The sequence below is a fragment of the Setaria viridis genome, chromosome 5, assembly GCF_005286985.2.
Source record: "Setaria viridis chromosome 5, Setaria_viridis_v4.0, whole genome shotgun sequence".
Classification (NCBI taxonomy): domain Eukaryota; kingdom Viridiplantae; phylum Streptophyta; class Magnoliopsida; order Poales; family Poaceae; genus Setaria; species Setaria viridis.
In genome coordinates this window covers 46,328,043-46,355,266 of record NC_048267.2, presented here as the reverse complement: position 1 = coordinate 46,355,266, position 27,224 = coordinate 46,328,043, and the positions used below count along the sequence as shown (strand labels likewise).

At 44.5% G+C, this 27,224-nt stretch overlaps 7 protein-coding genes across 7 annotated transcripts; 5 read left to right on the top strand and 2 right to left on the bottom strand.

The window, feature by feature from the left end:
* The first annotated feature begins 278 nt into the window (after positions 1–278).
* Positions 279–1,708, top strand: LOC117855641 (zinc transporter 1). Its single transcript, XM_034738027.2, has 2 exons — positions 279–960; positions 1,127–1,708. Exons 1-2 carry the CDS (start codon positions 312–314, stop codon positions 1,516–1,518), a joined length of 1,041 nt encoding a protein of 346 aa, XP_034593918.1. The 5' UTR covers positions 279–311; the 3' UTR covers positions 1,519–1,708.
* A 4,247-nt stretch (positions 1,709–5,955) lies between these two features.
* Positions 5,956–7,222, top strand: LOC117855098 (transcription factor PCL1). Its single transcript, XM_034737374.2, has one exon. It carries the CDS (start codon positions 6,157–6,159, stop codon positions 6,943–6,945), a length of 789 nt encoding a protein of 262 aa, XP_034593265.1. The 5' UTR covers positions 5,956–6,156; the 3' UTR covers positions 6,946–7,222.
* Positions 7,223–8,524: 1,302 nt separating this feature from the next.
* On the top strand, positions 8,525–10,313 carry LOC117855234 (uncharacterized). The gene is made up of 4 exons (XM_034737541.2): positions 8,525–9,133; positions 9,223–9,402; positions 9,531–9,727; positions 9,958–10,313. The coding sequence occupies exons 1-4, from the start codon at positions 8,696–8,698 to the stop codon at positions 9,965–9,967; spliced, it is 825 nt and encodes a 274-aa protein (XP_034593432.1). The 5' UTR covers positions 8,525–8,695; the 3' UTR covers positions 9,968–10,313.
* Positions 9,996–14,742, top strand: LOC117855232 (glycerol-3-phosphate dehydrogenase [NAD(+)]). The gene is made up of 15 exons (XM_034737539.2): positions 9,996–10,136; positions 10,331–10,800; positions 10,991–11,094; positions 11,247–11,473; positions 11,576–12,176; positions 12,494–12,570; positions 12,670–12,742; positions 12,976–13,193; positions 13,276–13,383; positions 13,581–13,644; positions 13,734–13,771; positions 13,869–13,989; positions 14,060–14,114; positions 14,291–14,339; positions 14,410–14,742. The coding sequence occupies exons 5-15, from the start codon at positions 12,065–12,067 to the stop codon at positions 14,590–14,592; spliced, it is 1,098 nt and encodes a 365-aa protein (XP_034593430.1). The 5' UTR covers positions 9,996–10,136; positions 10,331–10,800; positions 10,991–11,094; positions 11,247–11,473; positions 11,576–12,064; the 3' UTR covers positions 14,593–14,742.
* A 2,061-nt stretch (positions 14,743–16,803) lies between these two features.
* Positions 16,804–19,201, bottom strand: LOC117855236 (cytochrome b5). Its single transcript, XM_034737542.2, has 3 exons — positions 18,961–19,201; positions 17,471–17,537; positions 16,804–17,370 (listed from the first exon to the last, which is right to left on the bottom strand). Exons 1-3 carry the CDS (start codon positions 19,042–19,044, stop codon positions 17,114–17,116), a joined length of 408 nt encoding a protein of 135 aa, XP_034593433.1. The 5' UTR covers positions 19,045–19,201; the 3' UTR covers positions 16,804–17,113.
* Positions 19,202–19,607: 406 nt separating this feature from the next.
* Positions 19,608–20,904, bottom strand: LOC117855233 (cysteine protease XCP2). Its single transcript, XM_034737540.2, has one exon. The coding sequence runs from the start codon at positions 20,835–20,837 to the stop codon at positions 19,755–19,757; it is 1,083 nt and encodes a 360-aa protein (XP_034593431.1). The 5' UTR covers positions 20,838–20,904; the 3' UTR covers positions 19,608–19,754.
* Positions 20,905–25,595: 4,691 nt separating this feature from the next.
* On the top strand, positions 25,596–26,935 carry LOC117856609 (pentatricopeptide repeat-containing protein At2g03380, mitochondrial). The gene has a single exon (XM_072294305.1). The coding sequence runs from the start codon at positions 25,727–25,729 to the stop codon at positions 26,675–26,677; it is 951 nt and encodes a 316-aa protein (XP_072150406.1). The 5' UTR covers positions 25,596–25,726; the 3' UTR covers positions 26,678–26,935.
* The last annotated feature ends 289 nt before the right edge of the window (positions 26,936–27,224 follow it).

Genomic DNA, 27,224 nt, shown 5'->3' with positions numbered 1-27,224 from the left:
TAAAATAATCCCATGATGAACCAAGTACTCGTATCCATTTCATACTAGCTAGGCGGACGTACTGTACAAACATCTCTAGAGCGTGCGGTACAACCATCACCAAAGTCAGCTACCACTTGTACTGCATGTATAGATGCAGACTTGTTGAGCAATGATAATATAGTTTTATATCATTAATCATCCAGCATCTTAATTAATTAATTAATCCCCAATTGATCGATCGAGGAGGTACGGTGAACATATATAGATGCAAGCCTCCTAACTGCTTGATTACCATAGCAAGCAACATACCATACCATACCAGGAAGAGGATGAGGAGGGCGTCGTCGTCGTCGGCACTCCTTTGCACCGCCCTGCTCCTCCTCTCCCTGCTTCTGTGCTTCCAGCAGGCGAGCGCCCACGGCGGGATCGACGACGGAGACGACGAGGACGCCACGCCGCCGCCGGCCGACTCCTCGGTCGGCCTGCGCTCCAAGGGCCTCATCGCCGTCAAGGTGTGGTGCCTGGTCATCCTGTTTGTCTTCACCTTCCTCGGCGGCGTGTCACCCTACTTCTACCGCTGGAACGAGGCCTTCCTCCTCCTGGGCACGCAGTTCGCCGCCGGCGTGTTCCTGGGCACGGCGCTCATGCACTTCCTCGCCGACTCCGCCAGCACCTTCCACGGCCTCACCAAGAACCACTACCCCTTCGCATACATGCTCGCCTGCGTCGGCTTCCTGCTCACCATGCTCGCCGACTGCGTCATCGCCGCCGTCACCAACAGAGGCCGCGACCGCGACAGGGTCATCAGCGAGGAAGAAGATGCCCAGGCCGCCCAGCATCGCAAGGACGACGCGGCGGCGGCGCAGGCGCAGCACCACCCGGTGTTCGTCCGGACGTCGTCCTTCGAGGACGCCATCCTGCTCATCTTCGCGCTCTGCTTCCACTCCGTCTTCGAAGGGATCGCCATAGGCGTCTCAGGTTTCAATTGATTTTCTTTTACAATCACAGTGTTCTTGTACATTTTACGCACCATGGAAATAGTATTAATTATCCAATTCAAATAAACAGTATGTATGTGAAATGAATAATCATCATCGCTTTCTAACTTCACAGTTGATCGTCTTTATTAATGCAATGAAAACAGCAACTAGGAGCGACGCCTGGCGCAACCTGTGGACGATCGGGCTTCACAAGATCTTCGCGGCGGTGGCCATGGGCATCGCGCTGCTGCGCATGATCCCCAAGCGCCCCTTCCTGATGACGGTGGCCTACTCGCTGGCGTTCGCGGTGTCGAGCCCCGTCGGCGTGGCCATCGGCATCGGCATCGACGCCACGGCGGAGGGCAGGGCGGCGGACTGGACCTACGCCATCTCCATGGGCTTCGCCACGGGGGTCTTCGTCTACGTCGCCATCAACCACCTCATCGCCAAGGGCTACCGCCCCAACGAGCCCACCCGCGCCGACCGCCCCTCGCTCAAGTTCCTCGCCGTCCTCCTCGGCGTCGCCGTCATGGCCGTCGTCATGATCTGGGACTAGCCGACGACGATCATTGCATGCACACAATGCAATGCATGTGGGTTTGGGTTTTCATTCCATCACTTTCGTATTTGTTGTTATACTTATTATTACGTATTGCTTTTGTGAGTGTGAATAATAATTCCATCTCAAACTATATAAAATATTCACGTCGATCGTGCAACGACGAAACGAGGAAACACTATATATATACACTATATGTACATATGTATGTGCGTGTGTGTGTATATATATATATAATATCAAGATATAGACCTAATCACGCACCCGCGCGTACCATATGTGTTGAATAGTTGCTGAAAGCGACCCCGAATAGTTGCTCAATAGTGAGCGAATAGTGCCACCATATTTTGCTCATCCTGAGGTGCTCCACCCACTCACGGTGAGTGCCCGAGCGCTATTCATATTCCTAATTTGAATAGTGTGCTGAATTTGAATAGTGTCGTTCAATTTGAATAGTAACTAGAGAATTTGAAGAAAGAGAATAAATATCTTGCATGAAAGAATATTCTGTCTCATAGGAGAATATATTCCCTCTGTTGTTAAAGTGTTAACAACAGTTCAGCCAGGGGAAGAATAATACTACATGCCATGATTTTGTGATTGAAGTCTGCGACATCAATCATTTGAGCGTGGAAGACCATACCAAGCAGCATCCAGAATGTCATGAGAAGACAAAGCGTGATAGAGGATAGGGCAAAAGGAATAAACAGTGACTTTACTGTAGCCAGGACAATTATTAAGGATCGGAGCGTCGTCCAGCTGTCCAGGCAACAGGAGAGGTGAATTATTGAGGAGTCTCCCGAAACTTCTGCTGTGGCTATAAACCGAGAGGTCAGGTGAAGCATTCTGGAATCAATCAATAAACACATCACCGAAGCAAGATCACCGAAGAAGTAGAAGACCTCCACCCACACTCCACTCACCAAATACTCCATGAAGACATGCACCACCTCGGAAGTGCTCTAAGGGATTCCCACTATTAGTAGCAACATCCCACTACCATTGTATCACTCCACCACCTCTGTACTGGAGGCCGTTGGAGCTCATCCCTCTATTTGTAAGGTAATCAAGGTTTGTGCTAAGTGCTTGGGGTTTCCCGAAAGGGAAAGCCGCCTGTAAGCTTGTCCCGTGGAAATGGATTAAGCTGTCCTGGTAGTATCCCTGCCTTCCCTTAAGCTCATCCGTATGGGGCGATGTCTCTACGCTAGGGACCCTAGAGGAGAAACCTCTGCGTGTGTCGTTCTCGTGTTAGCCCTGGTAGCGGCGTTTGAGGAGAATCCTGTGTGCGTAGAGAAGTGTTCCCTTCGGATGAAACTGCCTGGGAAGACAGTAGAGCCTGAGTCCTGTGTACTTGTGGCTGGGGATGGTGAGGGTGAAGACCGGGCTGGCCTGGTTCTGAAGTGAGCCAAGGACGCATGCGATGAGTACCGAGTATGAGTGACACAAAGCATAGCAGCACGACCAGTTGAATCCTTGGTCTCCCAACCCGTAAAGATCATGAGAATCAATATAATCAAGATATAGACCTAATCACGCACCCGCGCGTACCATATCTGTTGAATAGTTGCTGAAAGCGATCCTGAATAGTTGCTCAATAGTGCTTAATAGTGAGCGAATAGTGCCCCCATATTTTGCTCATCCTGAGGTGCTCCACCCACTCACGGTAAGTGCCTGAGCGCTGTTCATATTCCTAATTTGAATAGTGTGCTGAATTTGAACAGTACCGTTTAATTTAAGTAGTGTAATGAATAGTAACTCGAAACTTGTGATGCTTTTGAATTCGGAGTCGCGTTTCCGCGTCAGTCTCCCCCGTAACGAGCGAGAAAGCGTACGTACTTCATCAGAGGCTGATAGATTGGCTTGTTACCTCTGTACGTGTATGTTTCCTGCATCCTATTTCCAAATTAATTAAGTTTCTCTACACACAAGCTAAGAATGGCGCACAATGTTTGGGACGCGGCAGCAAAAAAGATGCACTTGCTTCTACTACTACTTAAGGAATTGGTATTTTTTTACTTTCAGAGGTTATCTTGCCTCAACGATGACTTATAGCGTGCTGAGTGTCACCTCTAAACACCTTTACCTTTTTTTAAAAAAATCTAGAGTGTTATTAAAATTAAAGCGATATAAAATTCACATAAAGGTTGGTAAGGATATTTCTAGATAAAATATTTTATACATAAAAAAACATATTAATATCCCAACACAAAAATGGTAGTGTATGTATTTGAAATATGGTCTTATGAGAGCAACAATTATTTTTCATATTTTAGTTCTAAAGTATCCTAGTGTGATCCACTATTAAATATATATATAAATATCTATATAAGCAACCTGATCAATGGCTTTCTCGTCACCGAAGTCTAGGTGCTTGCATTTCGTCTATTGAGATATGCAGTGACCCATGTGAAGAAAGACTAGAATTAGAAAGTCCATCAGCTCGCATGCAGTTTGTACTCTATGTTTTGGAGAATGTGTACTCCTATGTGTTTAGAATTGTATCAATTTGCACAATGTACAAAGCGTACATAGCTCATGCACTACGCATTGGAGAGTACGTGCTCCTATGCGTTCAAAATTGCTATATGCATGCACAGTCTAGTAATCTTTCTTTTTAATTTTAAAAATTCTTCATTTTTTATGATTATATATGTTTAGGAATAAAATATGGATATTACGTATAATCGTTTGCAAAGCAAGGCCTGCTTCCTTCATTTGTACATACCACCTAGAAAATAAGTCTGTCGCTGCTGAAGATACCATAAAAACCCCACGCCCAGTGGAGCAACGCTACAAGATGCCACCAAGATGTACATGCTGCTATCATCGCACCAAACCACGCACCCACGACCGATGGATGTGCATCAGCAGCAACAGAACGGTTCAAAGCATTCATAGCCAAGTAACGTTAAAAAAAAAGAAATAGAAAAACGGTTCAAGGCATCCATCAGAAGCATGGCTCATAATAGATGTGATCACGACTAGCTTGGAAGCAACTACGTACTAGGTGTGGAGGTGAAACTGCTATTAGGTGGAACAATAAATATATCACAAATCGATACCATAAAGCAAGAGCAATTCGACTTCGACTCAGACAGTCAATACAAAGAAAGCAATTTCATCTACCAAAGCACTGGCCTGATCTGCTTCGTGTCCAACTAACACCCGTACGTACCAAGGCAAATGGCTAACAGTCACACACCGTTGACACGAATCCAAGCAAAGCCAGACATGATCTTGAGCAAGGTGGTCGAGGCCCTTCCATGCAGTCGACTTATATGAGGCCATGCGGACAGTGCTCGACATTATATTTTTAGATTAATAGTTAAGACTATAAATACATTGTTCTACATGGAAACAAAATGTAAAAATGTGTTCTTATCTTAGCCCTCTCCACACTTGAGTAGCCCATAGGATCTATGTCGGCTGCCTAGGAGTCGAAACACCGCTAGGTTTGCAATTTCTCGATTTTTTTTGCAAATTTGCATTAGAAAAATATTATTCAAAAATCACTTGAAAAGTAACGTATGTACGTAGTTGTGCAGGTAGTAATGGCTAGTTCTACGTTCCGTTTTATTTGTCTGTATGTAGGACAACTTCGTGAGGTATGGCTTCACCTTGCAATGACAAGAAACAAACAGAGTGTATGTATGTATATTTTTTTCTTCATAAGAGAAGAGAGAAAGGAAAAATGTCCTAGGCTATAAAGGGGGTGTTTGGATCCTAGAGCTAAAGTTTAGTCCGTGTCACATTGGATATTCGGATGCTAATTAGAAGGGCTAAACATGAGCTAATTACAAAACTAATTGCAGAACCCCTAGGCTAAATTGCGAGACGGATCTATTAAGCCTAATTAATCCATCATTAGCAAATATTTACTGTAGCACCATATTGTCAAATCATGGACTAATTAGACTTAATAGATTCGTCTCGCGATTTAGCCTAGGGGTTGTGAAATTGGTTTTGTAATTAGCCTATGTTTAATACTCCTCATTAGTGTCAAACATTCGATATGATAGGCGCTAAAGTTTAGCCCGGGGAGCCAAACACCCCCAAATATCGCTACGGTTTGACCAAAGCCCGAATGATTGAATTGAAGAGATGGATCCAAAAAGGAAAAAAAAAAGATTGAAGAGATGAGATGGAATAACATAATGACAATAATAATAAAGGGCATAGGATATAGTAGGAATAAAGAGGAGAAATCTGGGCCGTGGGATGTGTGGTATCCGCATCTCGGGGAAATATCTCGGGGGGCATCCTAGTCACCTTGGAGGTTGCCCCGAAAAGAGCGAGGAAACCCCGATCGTGCCACTGGATCGACGGCGGGTGATGGAAAAGCGAATCAAAAATATCAGGGGGAGCGGTCCACGTGGTATCCTGATCTGCGCTTTTGCTCTTTATTCCAATTTCCGGCGTTATTAAATTGCGCCCTCTCCTATCTGTCTCTCAGGCTTAGCTAGCTAGCACAAATATCTTTCCCCCTGCCCTCTTCCTTCTTCCTCTCCCCAACCCACCCACCGCCGCCGGCCGCCGGCCGCCTCCCTGGTGGTAGCCGGGCAGCCGGAATTGACCTCTTGATGTGTTGATTTGGGCTTCCAATTGCACAATCCAACCAACCAATCGATCGATTCGATGGGCGAGGAGGCGGTTGACGACTACCAGCTGGAGCTGCTTGGCGACGAGGAGCGGGTGATGGAGTGGGAGACGGGGCTCCCGGGCGCGGACGAGCTGACCCCGCTGTCCCAGCCGCTGGTCCCCCCGGGGCTGGCGGCGGCGTTCCGCATCCCGCCGGAGCCCGGGCGGACGCTGCTGGACGTGCACCGCGCGTCGGCGGCGACGGTGTCCAGGCTGCGCTCTGCGTTGGGGAGCGGCGGCGGCACATTCCAGCCCTTTTTGCATCCCAATCAGGCAGCCGCAGGAGGAGGAGGAGGTGGATCAGCAGCGGCAGCAGCAGGAAGAGGGGACGAGGCGGACTCGTCCGCAGCTGCCACCACCACGAACAACAGCAAGCGCCCTCGGCTGGTGTGGACGCCGCAGCTGCACAAGCGCTTCGTGGACGTGGTGGCGCACCTGGGGATCAAGAACGCGGTGCCCAAGACGATCATGCAGCTGATGAACGTGGAGGGTCTGACGCGGGAGAACGTCGCGAGCCACCTGCAGAAGTACCGGCTGTACGTGAAGCGGATGCAGGGGCTCTCCAACGAAGGCCCCTCCCCCTCCGACCACATCTTCGCCTCCACCCCCGTGCCGCACAGCCTCGTCCACGAGCCCCAGGCGCAGGTGCCAGCGCCAACGCCCTACTTCCCCATGGGCGTCTCCGTCGGCTACCACCACCACCACCACCAGTACCACCACGCCGGCTACCCGCAGGCGTACCACCACGCCGGCTACCCGCAGGCGTACCACCACGCCGACAAATAACACAATCTCTTTCTTATTTGCTGCTGCTGGTGCTGGTGGTGGTCGATCGATCAATCAATCAATAAAAGAGGAGAGAGATTTGCTGCTCTGCTCTGCTGATGTTGTATTGCTGCTGCCTGCTGGTGAGTCAAGTCAAATCAAATCAGTTGCTGCTGTACCAAAAGAGAGGCAGAATTGCATTGGATTCTGCCTAATTCCTGATGTCTGATACCAACTGTAAGTTGACTGTGCATTGTTACCCATAATAATATGAATATACAAATAAACGATTCGATTGTGTGGGTGTGTTTATGTCATGGAAAAGGCAAGTTATTGCATCATCAGATTCAGTCGTCGCAGGCAGCGAAAGCAGCAGCTTCAGTGTTCTTGACTGTTTTCTCTGCATGCTCAACCAAGCAACACCCGACTGGTCTGGTCCTTGCGATGATATCATATTCTATAGGATAAGAAAGATGATGAACGAGCAGCAAGCAACTCGATCCAAATATCAATCATGCTTTTGTTTTTCTTTTGTTTTCCAAAACAAAACAAAAAAAAATTGCCCGAGCCCGTCTCGCGGAAGGACTTTCGGCCTTGCTGTCTGCGGCACCCGCGTTGAGGCTCCCCTTCTCCTCGGCTTCCAACTCCACTCTCGTGCCCACGTCCTCCATTCCCCCGCTTCTGCAGCGGAAGAGCAGCCGCGTTTGCTCCTGATCTGGGGGAAAAAAAAAGGACCGGTGGAGGATCTTAAGGAAATCCTTTTCTTTTTTTAACCGACTAAAACTGAGGGACCCACGTGTCAGAGGCTTTGCACGATAGCTGAGCCGCTAGCCGATTGCATGATCTTTGGTTACGTGTACTGCGTGAGAAGTGACCATCCTAACTTTTGAAAAAAAATACCTCAAAAAATACAATTTTAAAAAATAGATAACTTGTAGTCAGCCACCACTAATCTGTTATTGAAAAATTAGAATTGCACCTTCCATGAGACCAAGGGAGCAGTTGATTAGTAATATTTATTAACACAAAAAACCAGCCTACGCACTTATCATATCAAAAAAATAGTTGATTATTCAAAAGCGTGATCGAAACCTCGTCTAAAAATCATAAACTGCCTGCCGCTAGCGAGCACTGCCATTTGCTTCCATAGGAACTCACAGAATAAGGGGGTGTTTGGTTCCTTGAGCTAAAGTTTAGTCCATATCACATCGAATACAGAGGCTAATTAGAAGTACTAAATATAAGTTAATTATAAAACTAATTACACAAATGGAGGCTAAACGACGAGACTAATCTATTAAGCCTAATTAGTCCATCATTATCAAATGGTTACTGTAGCAGCACATTATCAAATCATGTACTAATTAGATTTAATAGATTCGTCTCGTCGTTTAGCCTCCATTTGTGCAATGAATTTTTATAAATAATTTATATTTAATACTCTTAATTAGTATCTAAATATTCGAGATAGGATTAGTCCGTTTGAACCAAACGGGGCCAAAGTCTTTCCTTTCGTTGTCCTCTTTATGGTCGTCCTTATCCTCTCTCGAGCTTGAGACGCCTAGTATGTGTGTGTGTTGTCTTGTACGTCGTCTGTTTGTTTATTTGCAGCGACGGATCCCTCCACCGCTCGCTTACTGTTTACTACTACTAAGCATAGTTTATTACTGTACTTAGCAGTATTAACCCATCCAGCTCGGATGCAGCTGTAGCTGTAGTGCACCCCTCCAAAATCCAAACAAACAATCCAGCTCAGGCTGTTGCTGCGGCCATGGCAACCTGCTGCTGCGCCTCGTCCTCCCACGGCCGCCTCCTCACCTTCTCCAGCAGCAGCAGAAGCCCCGCTCGCCTCCGCCTCATCTGCCCCTCCGCCCCTCTGCGCCTGAGGCTCTCTTCTTCTTCTTCTTCTTCTTCGTCCCGAGCCCCCCACCCCCAGAGGCTCTCTTGCTCTTCTTCCCAAGAACCGGCCCCGGTCGACGTCGCCGACGACGACTGCTCCGCGGCCGACCAGCGGATTGGCTTCGAGATCCAGGTATCCAAGATCGGGAAGCGGAACCGGCGCCTCGTGCGCGCCAGGGTGCGCGTCGACGCGCCACTGGAGGCAGTCTGGGCCACGCTCACAGACTACGAGGGCCTCGCCGACTTCATCCCCGGTCTCTCCGAGTGCCGACTCCTCGACCAAGCCCAAGGCTTCGCGCGCCTCTACCAGGTAGGTCTCCTTCCTTTCTGATTCATTCGATTCCTTCCTTTAACTTGTCGTCTTCATTCAGTTCCAATTCCAAATTCCCAAAACATCAGGTCGGGGAGCAGGATCTGGCGCTGGGGTTCAAGTTCAACGCTAAGGGCACCATCGACTGCTACGAGGGGGACTTGGAGTCGCTCCCCGACGCCCAGGGGAACGCGCGCAGGAGGGAGATCGCCTTCAACATGATCGACGGCGATTTCAAGGTCTTCCAGGGGAAATGGTCCGTCCAGGAGGTTGCTTGCTACTTTCTGAATCCAATGCATTCTATTCAATCGATTTGCTTGCTAATGTCAGTGTCAGGAGCAACAACCCACAGTACATATAATCAATCGTACAAACGGCTGTGTTTCCCTTCGTGCAGAGTGTGGAGCAAGAGCAAGGTGGAGGAGATTCAGATGAGGGTCAGGAATCCCAGACGACGACACTGTCCTACCTGGTTGAGCTGGAGCCCAAGCTGTGGGTTCCGGTCAGGCTACTCGAAGGAAGGATCTGCAGTGAGATCAAGAACAACCTTGTTTCCATAAGAGAACAAGCGCAGAGGAGGATCATCAACACGAGGTAGGTATTCCTTCCAATAATATACCACTAGCCTGCTCAACTGCAATATACATATACAGTAAGTAGGAAGACTTGTCAGCAGCCATGCAAGCATATCCTACCTATGCTCAGAACAGCCACATAATTAGTAGTAGTAGCCTGTTCCAAATGCCCGATTGCTTAATTCTCCGGCTGCTGCTGCTATATGCTACTACTAGTCATGCTGAAGCTGTGTCTGTATAAATTTTCAGTGATCACTAGAGACCCTTCCTGAAGGACAAGTCCTTGGGTGATTGGTAACGGTGTGCTTCCTAAGAAAGCAGAGGTCATTGTTTTGGTCTGGATTGTGAAAGTGGAATGGATTGTGGCAAGTGTTACACAGGACAGGAGGGCGGATGGCATTGCTCAAGGATGAGCCTCACATGCTTTGGTGAGTGGTCGATTGATCATGTCTCTCTTATGGCAATTGGATGCCCCTCCTATGAAAAGAAAAGGGAAGGAGGCATTTTGTGGTTGCAGGAGCTCTAACAAAAGTAGAAATTTCAGTGCACACAACACAATGTAACAGAAAGCGTTGACAGTGCAATTCCTTCATGTAATTAATCAAGTTGTTGTTGTTGGCAGAAAATTTGATGATAATTGTTTGTACCCGTGTGGTGTGGTCAACGCACACACGCAGTCAAAGTCCTCAGTCGGCCCCTTCCTTGTTCCCTTGGTCACCACCACCACCACCTGCTCGACCAAATGCCCCAACCGACTGCTCATCTACGATGCCGTTCCTCATGGACATGGAAAGGTCAGGAGTGGAGTGACTCCAGACACCATGGCATACCCACATACGGTAGCTTCCAAGCAAACTCATTCCAGACAGAGTGCCCGCGATATTGATAATGGAGGCAGGTATCAGGTATCCTCCAATTCCATCATCTCCGGCCTCTGCTGTCGAACGAGGAGGGCTGACCGCCGCTCGGAACTCCGATCCGGCGATTCGATTGAAGCAGAGGACGAGGAGTGGAGAGCCGCTGCTGGGCGACGAGCCGGGACGGAAGGCGACGCCGGAGATAGACGGAGAGAGCGCCGCGCCAGGCTAGGGGGTACCTTTGAGATTCCCATCAAAATTAGGGGTCTATATGTAAATATTTGGATCGCAATTATTAATCGTCGCCTCGCAAGAGCCGGCCGCGCGTTCCGCTTCCACGTCCACATCCGTACCTTGTGAACTCGGTCATGCATCTTGCGTTGTTCTGTTCTGATTTACCCCATCTTGAATTCCATTGTTTTCAGAGCATTTGCGCAAATCGGGATGTGGTAGCTGAATTGCATCTCCATCTTAAGATGGAGAAATACAGAAACGCTCGACGCCAACGAGCGAGGCAGAGGAGGAAGAGGTAGACTCTGCTCATGAAATGAAATATGCAGATACTTGTGTCTGTCAGATCTCAGAACAGATGTACTTCACCAGAGCATTTCTTTGGTTTTAGCGCCAATTTAACATGAAAAATTCCCTTTTTTTTATTAGTAGTGTTCGATCTGGATGCAGTTCAGCAGGCGCACCTCATAGACCGTGGGGAGAGGAGTCCAGAGAAGAGAAAGTAACCAAAGGGAAGCGTGCAATCACATCGTCAAGACCGAATGCAATGTGTTGTAAAACATCGAAGAAGCCAAGAACAAAGGCTGAAAACGATTGGCCTGATGTGGAATCCATGTCCTGTCCGGCAGTGGGCGCTCCAAGAGTTTTCACCTGCTGTACTCCGGTGGTAGGCAAAGGTGGAGGTGTTGCTTGGCGACCTGTTTGTTTATGCTGTGCAATTTGATCGAGGACAACTGACTGAACTTAAGAATCAAGATTTGCTTGGGTGTGTCTCTCAGGTTGATTGGAGCTGGCAACAATGGAGGGAGGTGAAGTGGTTTGGGGCAATTGGGCCCTTGGTTTTGCTGGGCCAGGTGGCGGCCTAGTAAGCAATATCCATGGTGGTGGCCTGCCTGCCTTTTTCGATACCACCGAGACGGACGAGACGAGAGAGAGAGAGAGAGAGAGAGCGGAGCCAGTCAGCCACCGCCTCCTCCGCTCGTCTCGTCTCGTCTCTCCTCCTCAATCCCGAGGACGGAATGGCAGCGACTGTCGCCTTGTTGAAAACAAACACAAGCGATTCTTGGGGTTGCCCGCCCCCTCCCCGCCGTCCTATCTAAGCCTTCATTCCCCTTCTCCTCTCCGCCCGCCCCTACCAATCTCTGTGGTATATTATATATACGCTTCTGCTTGTTCTTGGTTTGCTCGATTCATTGCTTGGCCGGCGGCTGGACTCGTTGGTTTCTTGATCTGCATTTTTGCTGTTCTGAGACGGACCCTCGCCGGAGATGGAGAACGGGCACGCCAAGTATCGGGTGGCGGTCATTGGCAGCGGCAACTGGGGCAGCGTCGCCTCTCGCCTCATCGCCTCCAACACCGCCAAGTTGCCCTCCTTCTATGGTTGGTATCCCTGTCGCGCGTTGTGTGTTCTTGAATTGCTGTCATGCAGGCTCTCTCTGTGCAGAACTCAATTTCTGTGTGTCTCAGCTGGCATTTCAATTCTCATTCTATGGCCTTTTCTGTATTCAACCATATTCGATAAGATTGCTTAAATTTTGTCTGATCTCTGTCTCGAGTCTTTTGAGACATGCATGAGCCTTATGGTCTATGCTATTTGTATGCAAAACTATTGTGTGTAGACGCCACTCGCCAATCTACAGAGCTCATTTCTTGTACCTATGGGTACTAACTTTTGAGAGTTTATTTTCCCCCTGTAGACGAAGTAAGGATGTGGGTGTTTGAGGAGATACTGCCAACAGGCAAGAAGCTATCTGAGTCCATTAACGAAGAAAATGTGAGAATTGAAGCTCGTTAGCTTATCTTGCTTCTGGGTCAGACAATGGCTTATAACACTACTAGTTAACAATTCTAAAGTTGTTCTCATGGGTTACAGGAGAACTGCAAATATTTGCCAGGTATAAAGCTTGGAGCGAATGTTATTGCTGACCCCGACTTGGAAAGTGCAGGTAATCACAATGTTAACAAGTTTGGCTTATTTTTTGGGTTGATACTAGTAAACATGCAATTCTATTATTCGATCAAGTATTTACTATTTCATAAAAGACAATGAACATGCATGAGTGAACTTGTTGTCATTATTTCACTAAAAAAACTTGCTGTCATTATCATCAAATTTTACATTACAAAGCTTGCATGCTGTCAAATAAATTTCAATAAGATTTTAATTTGGTTTTCTCAGTCAAAGATGCGAATATGCTGGTTTTTGTGACCCCCCATCAATTTGTGGAGGGTATATGTAAGAAGCTCGTTGGGAAGCTAAGGCCAGGAGCTGAAGCTATCTCCCTCATTAAGGGCATGGAGGTCAAGATGGAAGGACCGTGCATGATATCTAAATTAATTGCAGATACACTTGGAATCAATTGCTGTGTTCTCATGGGTGCAAACATTGCAAATGAGGCAAGCATTTGTTTAATTTGCAATGCAAAAAATTTGTAGTCTTCAGAAGCAAAAAATAAGTGGCTGTACATTTCTAGTGCAGATTGCTGTTGAGATGTTCAGTGAAGCAACAATTGGATATAGGAAAGATAAGGAAGTGGCAAACCGATGGGCTAATCTTTTTACCACACCTTACTTCCTAGTTTCTGTTGTAAGTTTTTCAACTATACCCTCATGAATAAATGAAGTAGGTTAAAAACTCTGCATTCTGGTCCTTTCAGTATATGGATGTTGGGGAAAATGAAAGTCACCGTCTTAGTAAATGCTGAAGCATATGAGATAATTTGTTATATATAAAATGAAGATTGAATGGAGTTTTTATTGGTGCATCTTACCCTTTATATGCAGGCAGAAGATATTGAAGGAGTTGAGCTGTGTGGAACTCTGAAAAATATAGTGGCTATTGCAGCAGGTTTTCTATGCCGCCGTATTCTGTTTGGTTACATCCATTGGTTTATTTTAGATATTTTTAATGGCTTATGTAGAGGAATTATCTTGCAGGCCTTGTTGATGGATTGGATATGGGAAACAATACAAAGGTTGAGACACTACTATTTAATACATTTCAAATAAAAAACCATGACTTTCGTGGTATCATATAATCTTATGGCCTATTTTCTTTTTCCTATTTGTTAGGCTGCAATTATGAGGATTGGTTTGCGGGAAATGCGTGCATTCTCTAAGCTTCTGTTTCCTTCAGTCAGAGATAACACATTCTTTGAGAGCTGTGGTGTGGCTGACCTAATAACTACATGCCGTATGTATCTTCATTGTAATCAGTTAACCATAAAACAGATAAATACTGAAAAGTGAGTGTTCCATGACAGTTGGCGGGAGAAACCGAAGAGTGGCGGAAGCCTTTGCAAGAAACGGTGGCAAAAGGTTTCTTCTTTAAGCTGCACATCTTCATTCTTTTTAATGTAGCTGTGCTTAATCTTTGCAGGAGAATCCCAGAAAAAACAATAATCTGGTGATGTCATAACCGATATAAAAAAAATAGTTTTCTATGCCACGGTTTACAATTATATGGTTACATCATCTCATTTTCTTTCTGACAGGTCTTTTGATGAGCTGGAGGCAGAGATGTTGCATGGCCAAAAACTCCAGGTAAATTGAATACATGACATCAGAAATAGTGCATCTTATGCTAGGTGCTTTAATCTTATTATTTTTACAGGGAGTGTCCACAGCAAGAGAAGTTTATGAAGTCTTAACTTATCGAGGGTGGCAGGAGCTGTTTCCTCTGTTATCAACAGTGCATGAGATTTGTATTGGACAATTGCCTCCTACATCAATAGTTGAATACAGTGAGCACACGCCCAACCTCTCGATCATCGGTGGTCCTACTCCGTTCTACTGAGCTTGATACTACAATTTGGACTACCGCTACAATTCTCAGTACCACTTGTTATAAACAAAGCATGTTGAAATATACCGAACATCTGAATCTTTTTTACATATAACTATGATTTCAGTCATGTCACCTTATTAAGTGCATGATTTATGAGTCCATGCTTCTGTATCCAGTTGGTTGAAAGTTTGTTGCCTATTAATCTTAAATATAAATCAGTGAATGAGAATCAACATTATAATTTGTATTGAAAAAATACATGGTATGATATATAAGGATGCTCCTTGGATGAGAAAGAATACAAAAAGGGCAACTCAGGATCAAGAACATTGCATTTTTCTCTCTATATATACTCTGCTACAAGTTTATCATAGTTCCAGAAGTTGTTCTACTAGGCCATGTATATACAGTGGTACTGTATTATTGGGCAGGTTAACAAATACTGGTGACAAATTTCAAGCCCCTGGAGTTTAAATCAAGGACTGAATGTATCTACTCAATCACCACAGTATTTTCAATTGGTGCATAATCCTGTAAAATCGATTCCAAATATCATTTGGAAACTAATAATTGAACATTAACCGGTGACGTTTGAAGTGATAGACCACCTATATGGTGGGTTTCAGAACCTTGACATGGCAAACTTATGCATATGAATAAAGTCCAATTTTGTACATTGAAACAAATTCATATAACTTACTTTAACTCTGACTCGAGTCATCCGGATGCTCATACTTGATACTTTGGCATGGTTGTTTACATGAAAAAACCAAAGTGTTGTATCTCGGAGCACTAGATATTGCATCTAGCTCTTCTTAGGCTGATTTTGTCCACCCATTTGCACTATTAGCACTTTAGCATAGGGAGCCAGCGAGGTACCTTCACTAAGTGGTTATGTGAAGGTTTCTATCCTAGTTTCCTTTGCTCCAAAGGTGTAGTCATATAATGGTCTTGGACACATAAGTTAGTTTTCTGAGAAACTGTGTTTTTTTTAGAAAATAGAGATGTAACTCCACATGTCTAGATATTTCGTTGTGACAGTGTCTTGTACTTGCTAAGTTCATATTAATGTACCCTTCAAATACTTGTTGCTATCCCCTTGTCAGTGAAATGGAACCCCTGTCCAAGCCTTGAGGTTATCTGTCAGATCTTCTTTAGTGTTGGATCAAATTCATCTCAGCTTACAGGGATATTTATCTATTTCCTAGACCTACACTTGGTATTTTCCTGTTAATAACCAATCAAAACATATTTGTAGGAGCCTTTGCCTTGGTTACAGTTCTGCAAAATGGCGAAATCATAACTGAGAGTGATTTTGGTAATTTCATCCTGCGTAAGGGAAAACACGAGAAGCAAGAGAACCAAACGGCATTTCTTGGCCCAATTGATTTATTTTTGCTAAAATAAGTGCAATCGTAGTAGTATCATTTGTGAAGCATTAAGATGCTTCTTTTCAGTGCTGACATGAATCAATTTTCAGGGCGCAATTGAAGGTGGCATGAAGAACAAATTTTGTCTGTTAAGGTTTTTTAGTCTGAACATTCCATGGCTTGGTAGTGTCGGCACATCAACTCTCGGTCAACCAGAAAATTCATTTGCCACATGACATGCAACAAGTCATCAGATGTAGCACCTGGTAGCTGTCTGTAGTAGATACTAATGATGCTAACTGTATCGTATACGATGGCACTGTTTTTTGTTGGATTCAGAAGTAGAATAATATGCTAATTACCGCAATTCAGATCCTGTCACCTGACAAGGAAGGATACTTTTGTGGTCATCTGTGTTCCGGTGAAGAGATCTTTACTCTCGAACCGACAGGAGAATATATGCCATTATATTAAGTAAGAAGCAGGCGGAAAGAGGAAAATCATCCCAACAAGATTATTCAGCATCATTGGGATATCAGAACGGTTTACTTCTGATGTTCACTTTTGTTTTGGGCATTAAACAGAGCCATCGCTATCTCAGAACTGAATTCTGATCTCTGAATGCAGGGCTTGTCCGAGGATGCTCGAGGCATTTACACTGTTAGCGTGTAAGGTCTGTGGATCATATGTCACTTCTGCATTCGTTCAGAATGTTGAAAAACTTTGCCAACTTCTGCTCCAAATTCCCTTGGCTGGGCAAATTTGTGATGCTGATTATCGAAGCATATAATTGCAAACTATGTTCTTTTCTTGAAACAAGTAAATGCAAACATACTAGTAAGAAAACAGATACTGTAAACTAACTCAGGTTATAGATTCTGTAGAAGTATGTAGCAAAACACATCTTGCTCAGAACAGGTAACAACACAGAAAACAAACCGCACCGAGCAACAATAATGTGCATCCTAACGAATAAGGCAAATATAACTGAATATCCATCCACTTAACTTGAGTCTCACTTTACCAATAGATGTTGCACGTAACGGTACCATCACAGAGACTGAAGTTTCCAAATTCATGACAGCCCATGCTCGCTCATACAAGACATGCAATCCTCACTAACTTATTCAGTTGTAATCTTTGAATGACTGATGACAATATTAGGTGGATTCCGACTTGGTATAGATCCTTACAGCAACAGCCAAACCCAATATCGCCAAGGGGACCAAAAACTGGAGGATCTTGATGATGAACTCTGGGGTCTTATCCTGGTTGTAGTGTGGCTGCTTCGGGGGCGTGTACTTCACCTTAGTGGGTATTGTAGTTGCATCAATTTCGCCGACTAGGTACTCATCCATCATCGCACGAGCAGTGGTGCTGTGGCCCACATCTTCAAAGTCATCAGTAGCATCCTTGGCTGAAAAAAAATAACAACACCCATACCGAATTAACATTGAAAGCTGAAATGACACCTTCACAACTTTAAAACACATGAGAAGTATGTAATTGGGATTTACCAGTGGAAGACAGCAGAACATCATCACCTCCAGGGTGATCCTCCAAAAACTTGGTCACATTGTACACCTGTGAAAATACAACATATCCGTTAGAAAGCTCTGTTTATGGAAAAAGGAAGGGGTTTACTTTTTCATCAATACAGTCATACGAAGCCTTGTCAGCATCTCAATTAGAGGAAATGACCCCAAACAGTAGCCCATCTTTCTTCATCACATAAAGTTTACAGAAGTAAAAGCAACCATCATTTATTTATCTCAAAGGGGAAAAAATGTATATTCAATCACAGGGTTTTATAGTGCCAGCCTGCATATAGGAGAATATATTTTGTGGAACTTAAAATTGAGATACAAATCAAACTAATATCACAGTTGTTATACAACGATGACTTGGAATACTAGTACACGCTACTAAAATAGTGAGCCTACAGAACCAAAGATGCAACAAGAACATTCCAGATGCACTACAAGACACGGTTGAGGTAACTGAGGCCACCAAATATTATAGGCTGCATAATAATCTTTAAAAAGTTTGGCTCCAAGAAAGTGACAGGTTACCAAAGAACACTTAGGTGCATATACAGACAATATGGACAGACAGCGGCACCTAGAAGAATGTATGCTCACTAGTGAGACATGTGTTTTCTATCATCTAGGAAATATCAAGTTGCTGAAGCATTTAGTTCACTAGTAAAGGTTTTGACTTAAGCGCTGCGGATCCTAGTAACCGGTGCACTGAAGAGAGCCTGTGTACTTGGCAAAGTACATGCAGAAAACTTAACGTTATTAGTTGCGTTTATTTTGTTGGGCTACAGCCTGCAAGAAAATGAGTCTAGGACAATTCCTTGTATGAAAAACAATTTTTTTATTTTTTTCTTTCAAATAGAAAGGAGTAGCAGCAGCTGAAACATGTTTAAGGTTTGGAGATAGTATGATGAAACAATGTGACCAGAGTTGCAGGGCCACTAGGGGAGAAAATAGCGCGGTAGGTTGGATCTGCTGGCATGTTGCTGGGTACTACTAGTAGACCATCAGCGGCCACAATAATGATAAGAACGCGGTTGATCATCATCAGTACTATAACATTAGGAACCGAGATACTACCGGGAACTAGCACTGATACCTGTATGGCTGTATGACAATCTAACACAATGGAATCAGGGGGAAAAGAAAGGTAGGATCCATATATGATTTGGTGGCAGATCTTGCAGCTCCCACCGCACCTAGCCTAATCACTAGGGCTACCCCCACCGGATAAGAATCTAAAATCTAAAAGAAAAAAAAAAGAGAGAGAGAATCTTGAGATCCATCCCAAGGGAAATTAAAAGTAAAATTAAAGGCCCTGTTGGAAAATCGAATCAGGCAGGGCGTGCAACTGCAGTACAGTGACGAGGTTTTTACGCTTTGATGATAACTACAAAGGAAGGAATTGGGGGCAAGCAAAGGCGAGATCCGGGGGCAAGCAAAGTAGAAAGGGAGGGCAGAAAGCAAACCTTGCCGCCGATGATGAGCCAGCAGTCGTCCTTGGTGTTGTGCTTGGCGACCTCCTCGAGGGTGAAGACCTTGGACGACGACATGGTGGTGCTGGTCTGGAGGTTGGGGACTCTGGGGCGCTCCTCCTCGTCGTCGGGAGCCGGGAGCCTGGAGATGGTAGAGGCTCTGGGTGGGGGCTCTCTTGGGGGGGCTTTGGATCCAACGAGGACGAGACGGGACGAAGCGCAGCGCAGGGATTGGGTGCCTGCTCGGTCTAGAGTGAACGGAGGCTGGGCCCACGAGTCATTGTCCGCCTGGGCACGGAGCGCTCGCCACCTACCCCACCCACCCGCACCGGATGGGATCGGATCGCGTGCGCCCACCGAACCTTCTAGAATAGCACAACTCGACTGTTGTTGTGGGTTTTTTTTTTCCGATGCCAGACAGAGAAAAAGTAGACGTAATTTCGATTCGCTTTTGTCAATTAGCACACGGGTATGTTTAAAATTCTACATTACAAAGTTTGTAGTGCTTGTATGTATGGTAGTTTAAAAATGTAGTTCGTTTTAATTTTTCTTAAGATACATAGATTTTATTATTATAGTCAAATCTATGTATATAGAAAATTCAAAACGATCTACGTTTTGAAATGAATGGAGTAGATAGATAAATAGAAGGATGTCGTATGTATTCCATACCAATGTCCGTCCCCATTATAGGAACAGCTAGCCACAACAATGCAAGCAACGAGTGATGAATAATTGAAGCCGTCTCTAGTATCCTGGAAATGAAATGCAATGATCGTTTAATAGGTTTAGTTCTTGGTCGGGTAGGATGCCATCTTGTTGATGCCGCAGAGTCCGTGGCGCTTGCCGGTGCCGCGCCTCATGCGGATGTACCCCTTCTCGCCCCACGTCGTGCCCCAGGAGTTCTTGACGATGATGTAGTCGTCGTGTTTGGAGCCGCCATTGCCGTAGCCGACGGCCGCGACGCCGTGGTTCAGCGCCGTGCCGCAGGGCCCGTCGAAGACGCCGCCGCTGTAGAACTGGAGGTTCCTCCCGGAGGCGTCGATGGCGACGCTCACGGGCTGGTGCGCCAGCGCCTTGAGCAGCGCCTGCTCGTTGTTCCGGGGAACGTCCTCGTGCCCGGAGATGGTGGCCGCCGGCGTCTTGCTGCGCTGGTGCTGGCAGGTGCCTTCCTCCATGAGGTAGGGGTATTCCTCCTCCGTGTGCAGGCCGCCGCTGCGGGCGATGTAGGAGAAGGCGCTGTCCATGAGGCCGCCGTTGCAGCCGTGGTTGCCACCCCTGGTGTCGCAGTCGATGAGCTCCTGCTCCGACAGCGCCGTCAGGTTGCCCGTGACGATCTGGTTGATGCCCTCCACCGCCGCCACCGTGGAGAAGGCCCAGCAGCTGCCGCACTGCCCCTGGTTCTTCACGCCGGTCACCGCGCCCTTGCTCCTCCAGTCCACCGACTTTGGAAGGGACGCCGCGTCGACGCCCTCGTACCTGAACGCCCCGGCGCCGCTCCTGCTCTGCATCCGGCCCTCGAGGCCAAGGCCAAGGTAGGCGGCCTTGAACTCGTCGTGCGTGAGGTCGGCGAAGGCGTTGAGCCCCAGCCAGTAGCTGCTGCTCTCGGCCCTGCGGTTGGTCTCGTCGATGTGCTGCAGGTTGTCCTTGAACACCTCGAACCGCCGGAGCTTCTCCTCCAGGCTCGCGTACGCCTTGCCGTGCCGGGAAAGCCACCGGTCGAACAGCTCCGTCAGCCTCCCGTGCGACGACAGGTCCTCCGGCGAGTAACCCACGATGGACATGTTGTCGTTGCTGGGATGATGCGCCGACGACGAAACTATCAGCATGCTGCCGATGCAGCAGAGCACCAGGAGAGCAGCACTAGCCATGGCTGATCGATCGATGGAATGGCTCCTGAAAGAGGAACAAGTCTGTCTAGTGCGTGGAGATCAGCAGAGCATAGATGCATGTATTTATAGTTTTGCTGCAGCTTATTGCTTTCAAGCAATCGCCGCGCTATGGGTGGGGGCTCTCGACAAAAACTAAACTAAAATGCAATAGGGATCATGCCACAGCTTCACGGCTTAGTCTCGGATTTCCAGGCTTTGCTTCAAAGCACGATTTTAGTTGTTGGTCTCAATCTAGCTAAGTGGGAATGTTTGTGTATGAGTTCCTAGCTTGTCAAGAATTAACAACCTGCAAGCTGCTAGCGTAATCATGCATCGATCTCAAGCAACTTGCGCGCGCTATATATATAGTGTAGGGTGAATAGTAACTCAAAATTTATAATCTGAAATTTAAGTCGCCTGAGTTCGGAGTCGCAGTTTCCCGCAGTTTTCGTCCGTTGCCCCGGTATTAGAGCCGATGTTATTAAAATTGTGAATTTAAAGGTTTTTATATAGTCAAGATAGAAAAGCTACATTATTTAAATCTAGAAGTTAATACTGGAAGACAGTTAATACTAAAGAAAATATAAATATCAGGTGCAGAATAAATAGCTCTGAAGATCATACTTGGCATACCTCGCACGATCAGATAAACTTAATTGATGATTCAATACGTAACTTTTATATATCTTGGGGTAAAAGGCAAGACGATTTAGAATTAAAATTTGAAAAACTACAAAAAGAACACAAGCACTTAGAAGAGCATATTTTAGCTTTGAATAATAAAATAAAATTAATCTTGCAAGCAGCAGAAGAAAGTAAAAGTTTACTAGGAAGAATCAACCATAATAGTGATTATATTAAAAAGATATAACCCACCTATATAAGAAAATTGATAATACTAATATTGAGCATAACAAATAAATGGTTCTATCATCAACAAGAATAGTTGAGTTTAATAGATCATTAAATTCTGAAAAATGGAAATATATGAAAGTCTCTCTAGAAGAGACAAGTCACTCCAATTAATAAATAGAGACATAAGACCCTTAAGTTTTATGGATAGATTGAAAAGAGGATGTGATGATATTGAAAATTTAGAAGAAATGATAGATGTAGATTGAAAGATATCAGAGAGATACTTTAAGACCTCAGCAAATATATCAAATGGGCTAGTTTGAAAATAAAAATGGACTATATAGAATATCTAGAGAAGTAGAATTAAGTGTTTTAACAGAACCAGTTCAACTAAGAATCATTAGTAAACAATTTGAGAATGGGCTAAAGTATTCAGGCTACAAATATATACATCAAGGAAAGTATATCATAGGAATTAAAGGAATGACTAGGAAGAAATTAGGAACCAAAGTTCTAATAACTGCTAGATAAAAGATGGGATTCAGTAAATAAAGCAGCATTGGGATTCCTAGAAGAAGATATGAATAAAAATATGTTAATAACATACATTGCTCCAGATATAATAATGCCAATAAAAAAATTTATAGATAAAATGACAATTGGTTTCCAGACCAAAGGCTATCAAGACTTTAAAGGTACAAATTTATTAGTAAGTATAGAATTTGTAGGAAGGTTAACTAATAGAAGTGAAACTAAATACAAAGGTAAATGTAAATAATGTAATAGAAAGTAGGCAGTCTAAGGGAATGAAATTTATGAGTCCTTTAAAAATTAGTTCTGAAGAAAGAGCAGGTGAAGAATGGAATATAAGTGCTTTAATAGAACCAAAGATTTTAAAACAACCTAAAGATTATGTAAGCTATGAAAATAGTAAAGGCAAAACTAGTATCAGGTTTGTTAATTATAAAGAAAGAAGTCTAGATGACTTAGAAGTATCAAGTTCTAATTCAAATATAGAAGAAACTAGAAGACATAGCATATGTGAATTTATGGAAAAATTGGATATTGATAATGAAATAAAACAATATGAGAAAAAGTTAAGTAAAGCTCAAGATGAATATAATACCTCTATGATATGTGAATGGTCTGCTATTAGAGAGAAAGAGCTTTATTTCAGACGAGAATTACATAGACTTAGCAAAATTAAGGAACTAAATAATAAAAAGGTTAAGTGAAACATGAAACTGCCTTAAAACATATAAGCAATAAGGATAGTAGAATTCAAAAAGTATTGGCGAATAATAAAGAAAAGGTAAAGGAGGAAGAAGATAATGCTATAAGTGAAGAGGATCAGAGGGGGATTAATAATAAGATTTTATTAGAAAGTTATGAAGAAGATGATGAAGATATAATTGAAATAAGTAGTAGTAAGTCAAAAAATCATATTTTTTCTTTGGGAAATGAAGAATTAGGCAAAAAAGATACTGCTAAAAGCCATGGATATAGATCCAAGTCCATCTAAAAGACGACGAGAACAAGAGAGAGATATAAAAATTGAAGGAGAAAGGGATAGACCATCTAGAAAACTAGGAAATTGGCCACCAGAAAAGGAAGAACCTACATATAATTATATACCTGGACAATATAAACATATGGGGTCAAAAAGGAGAGAATTTGAAAGGACAGTACAATTTTAGAATTATAGAAGTGATGGTGCAATATTAAATTTAGCAGCACATGATCCTATAGATTGGCCAAATATAATAAGTATATGGAAAAGCTTAATAGTCCAAAAATATATACAAAACCAGCATATTATTGGAAATAGAGTAGAAGATATGATTACATATTTAGAAACATTTTTAGGAGAATCAGTTAAAGTTCTATGTGAACAATGGGTAGAAACTTATCCTCATTATTATGAAGAATTAAAAAGAGCCGGTAGCAACCGTTATAATTTTGCAAATATCATATCAAGCATTGTCATAGATGAAGATCCATAATTAGGTTATACTACATTACAAAATGAAAGATCGAAGGAAAAAGTTGTACAATGCCACAACTGCTAAGCAAGGCTATAATAAAAGTATAGTTGGGAGATATTTTAATAAATTGCCAAATCCTTTAGGATCTATGATATTTGAAGAATATAAAAAGGAATCTAATGGCAAAGAATATAATATTTCTCAAGGTATAACATTTGTTTTTAAGCAACTAAGAAAGATATGCACAAGCATACAAGCTCAAAAGTCAATGAAGCAATCAGATTACAATTTTTGTAATAAAATAGTCCAAATACCGTTAACATAGGGGGAAGGGAAATATAGAAATAAGAAATACTCTAAAAATTATAAAAAAGGAAATGTAAAGACAAATAAAAGATATTTTCTAAGAAGATCAGATAATAGAGCTCCTTTTTTTTCACAAGAGAAATGTTAGAAGATATAATCCTAAAAAAATTTATGATAGTACATGTAGGTGTTTTATTTGCAACTCTCCAGATCACTTAAGTAAAACTTGCCCTAATAAAGATAAGAAAAGGTATTCTAATAAGCAAGAAGAACAAGAAAAGGTGTTGATACTAGATAGTGTGAATGAAAATATTTTGGTATGTGATGATGATATAATGGATGAATGAATCAATAAACACATCACCGAAGCACGATCACCAAGGAGCACAAGACCTCCACCCACACTCTACTCACAAATACTCCATGAAGACCATCACCACCTCGGAAGTGCTTTGAGAGATACCCACCTTTAGTAGTAACACCCCACTACCATTGTATCACTCCACCACCTCTGTATTACTAGAATAAAGGGAGGTCGTTGGAGCTTGTCCAGCCGTTTGTAAGGTAATTAAGGTTTGTGCTAAGTGCTTGGGGTTTCCCGAAAGGGAAAGCCGCGTGTAAGCTTGTCCCGTGGAAATGGATGAAGCTGTCCTGGTAATATCCCTGCCTTTCCTTAAGCTCGTCCGTATGGGGCGATGTCTCTACGCTAGGGACCCTAAAGGAGAAACCTTTGTGTGTGTCGTTCTCGTGTTAGCCCTGGTAGCGGCGTGTGAGGAGAACCCTGTGTGCGCAGAGAAGTGTTCCCTTCGGGTGGCACTGCCTGGGGAGATGGTAGAGCTTGAGTCTTGTGTTCGCGTGGCTTGGAACGTTGAGGGTGAAGATCGAGCTAGCCTAGTTCTGAAGTGAGCCAGCGACGCATGCGGTGAGTACCGAGTAGGAGTGACACAAAGCATAGCAGCATGATCGGCTGAATCCTTGATCTCGCCAACCTGCAAAGATCGTGAAAATCAATACAATTAAGCTATAGACCTAATCACGCACCTGCGCGTACCATACCTGCTGAATAGTTACTGAAAGCGACCCTAAATAGTTGCTCAATAGGTCGGAATAGTGTTCAGAATAGTACCACCATTTTTGCTGGTGCTCCACCCACTTGCGGTGAGTGCCCGAGCACCGTTTATTTTTCTATTTTGAATAGTGTGCTGAATTTGAATAGTGCCGCTCAAATTTAAATAGTTAAATAGTAGAAAAAAAATTGAATAGTGCAGTGAATACTAACTCAAAATTTATAATCTCAAATTTAAGTCGGCTGAGTTCGGAGTCGCAGTTCCCCGTAGTTTTCGTCCGTTACTGCATGGTACCTGGGTACGGAATAAACTATTGCGTAGCCGAGCCCGTCAGCACGGACAGGCGCGGACGCTGGCTCCCCTGTTTTTTTTCCGATTTTTTTTATCCGAACGTGGGTATCCTCCTCCCCCGTTCACTTTCTCATCGTCATTCTCATACCCGCCGCCATATGCCATCCCTCGCTGCCGCCGCTGCTCGTCATCCCCCGCCGTCGCCGCTCGCCACTCGCCATCCCCCGCCACCGCTCTCCACTCGCCAGACCCCGCCGCCGCCGCCGCTAGCCACCCGCCATCACCCGCGAACGACGCCATTCTTCATCCCCCCCGCCGCCGTTCGCCACTCGCCGCCCCCGCTCGCCATTCCCGCCGCCGCTCGCCACCCGCCAGCTTGGTTGACATGTACGTGAAAGCCGGGGACTTGGAGTGCACCCGCAAAATGTTTGAGAGAATTCCTGACCGGAATGTGGTGTCCTGGACCTCGATGCTAAGCGGGTGCGTCCAGAATGGTTTTGCTGCACATGGACTGTTTCTGTTCAATGAGATGAGGTGCGAAAGTATGCAGCCGAGTGAGTACACGATGGCTAGCGCTCTTGCTGCTTGCGCTGCACTCAGGAGTTTGCACCAAGGGAGGTGGATCCATGGATCAGTGATCAAACATGGTTTAATTTATAACTCTTTCATCAGTGCAGCCTTGTTGGATATGTATGTTAAGTGCGGGGAGGTAGAGGATGCTCGGCGCATGTTTGATGAGCTCAGCTATCTTGACATTGTTCTTTGGACCACGATGATTGTGGGGTACGCGCAGAATGGGAACCCTCTTGATGCATTACAGTTGTTTCTTGACAAGAAATTTGCAAGCATTGTTCCAAATTCAGTTACCATGGCAACTGTTCTTTCAGCTTCTTCTCAGTTACGTGACTTGTCTCTGGGAAGGTCGATTCATGGGATAGCTGTCAGGTTAGGTGTGGTTGATTATGATGTGGTGGTGAATGCATTAGTTGACATGTATGCAAAGTGTCAAGCAGTGTTAGAGGCCAACAGGATATTTGGAAGAATTTTGAACAAGGATGTTGTCACGTGGAATTCGATGATTGCAGGCTATGCTGAGAATAGTATGGGCGATGATGCTCTGATGCTATTTAAACAGATGAGGCTGCAGGGCGCTTCACCTGATGCCACCTCTCTGGTGAATGCTCTGTCAGCTTCTGTTTGTCTGGGTGACCCACTTATGGGTAAATCATTCCATAGATGCCAATGCAAGCAGATGTTAGTGTTTGGGGAGCTTTTCTCCATGGATGTGGGCTCCATTCAAGGTTACAGTTTGGAGAAGAAGCTTTCAAGAGAATGATGGTGCTTCATCCTGAAAGACCAGATTTGTATGTGCTGATATCAAACTTGTATACCTCATATGGGATGTGGGAAAAATCTCTAGCTATCCAAAGATGGATGCAGGAAAAAGGACTAGTCAAATTACCTGGGTGCAGCTCTGTAGGTCCTGAAAATGGATGACTGAAAGATGCTTTCAGAACTAAGAACAGGAAATCCCACTAGGTGTTATCTTTCTATGCTTGTTGACACCTATAATTAACATCATGTGGTAGTGCCAGCAGAAAGTTCAGAATAATTTAATGTGCTGATATGTTAGGCTGTGTCAGTTAAAAGTGAAAGCAATCTATGAAGCAGAGAAAGATCAAGACGCTAAATTGTGACACGCTCCATATGTATTTCTTTAGTCGAGGCCTTTTAGCTTTGCATCTAAATGGACTGAACCTGCTGTATGTGCATGGAGCGGATGAGTGAGCTGGATTATGTCAGTTTACAGTCTAAGCTCCCATGAAGATCATGGAGCTCATTGCCAGAGGCCCAGAGCCATCATCAGCTGTCTTTAACCTGCA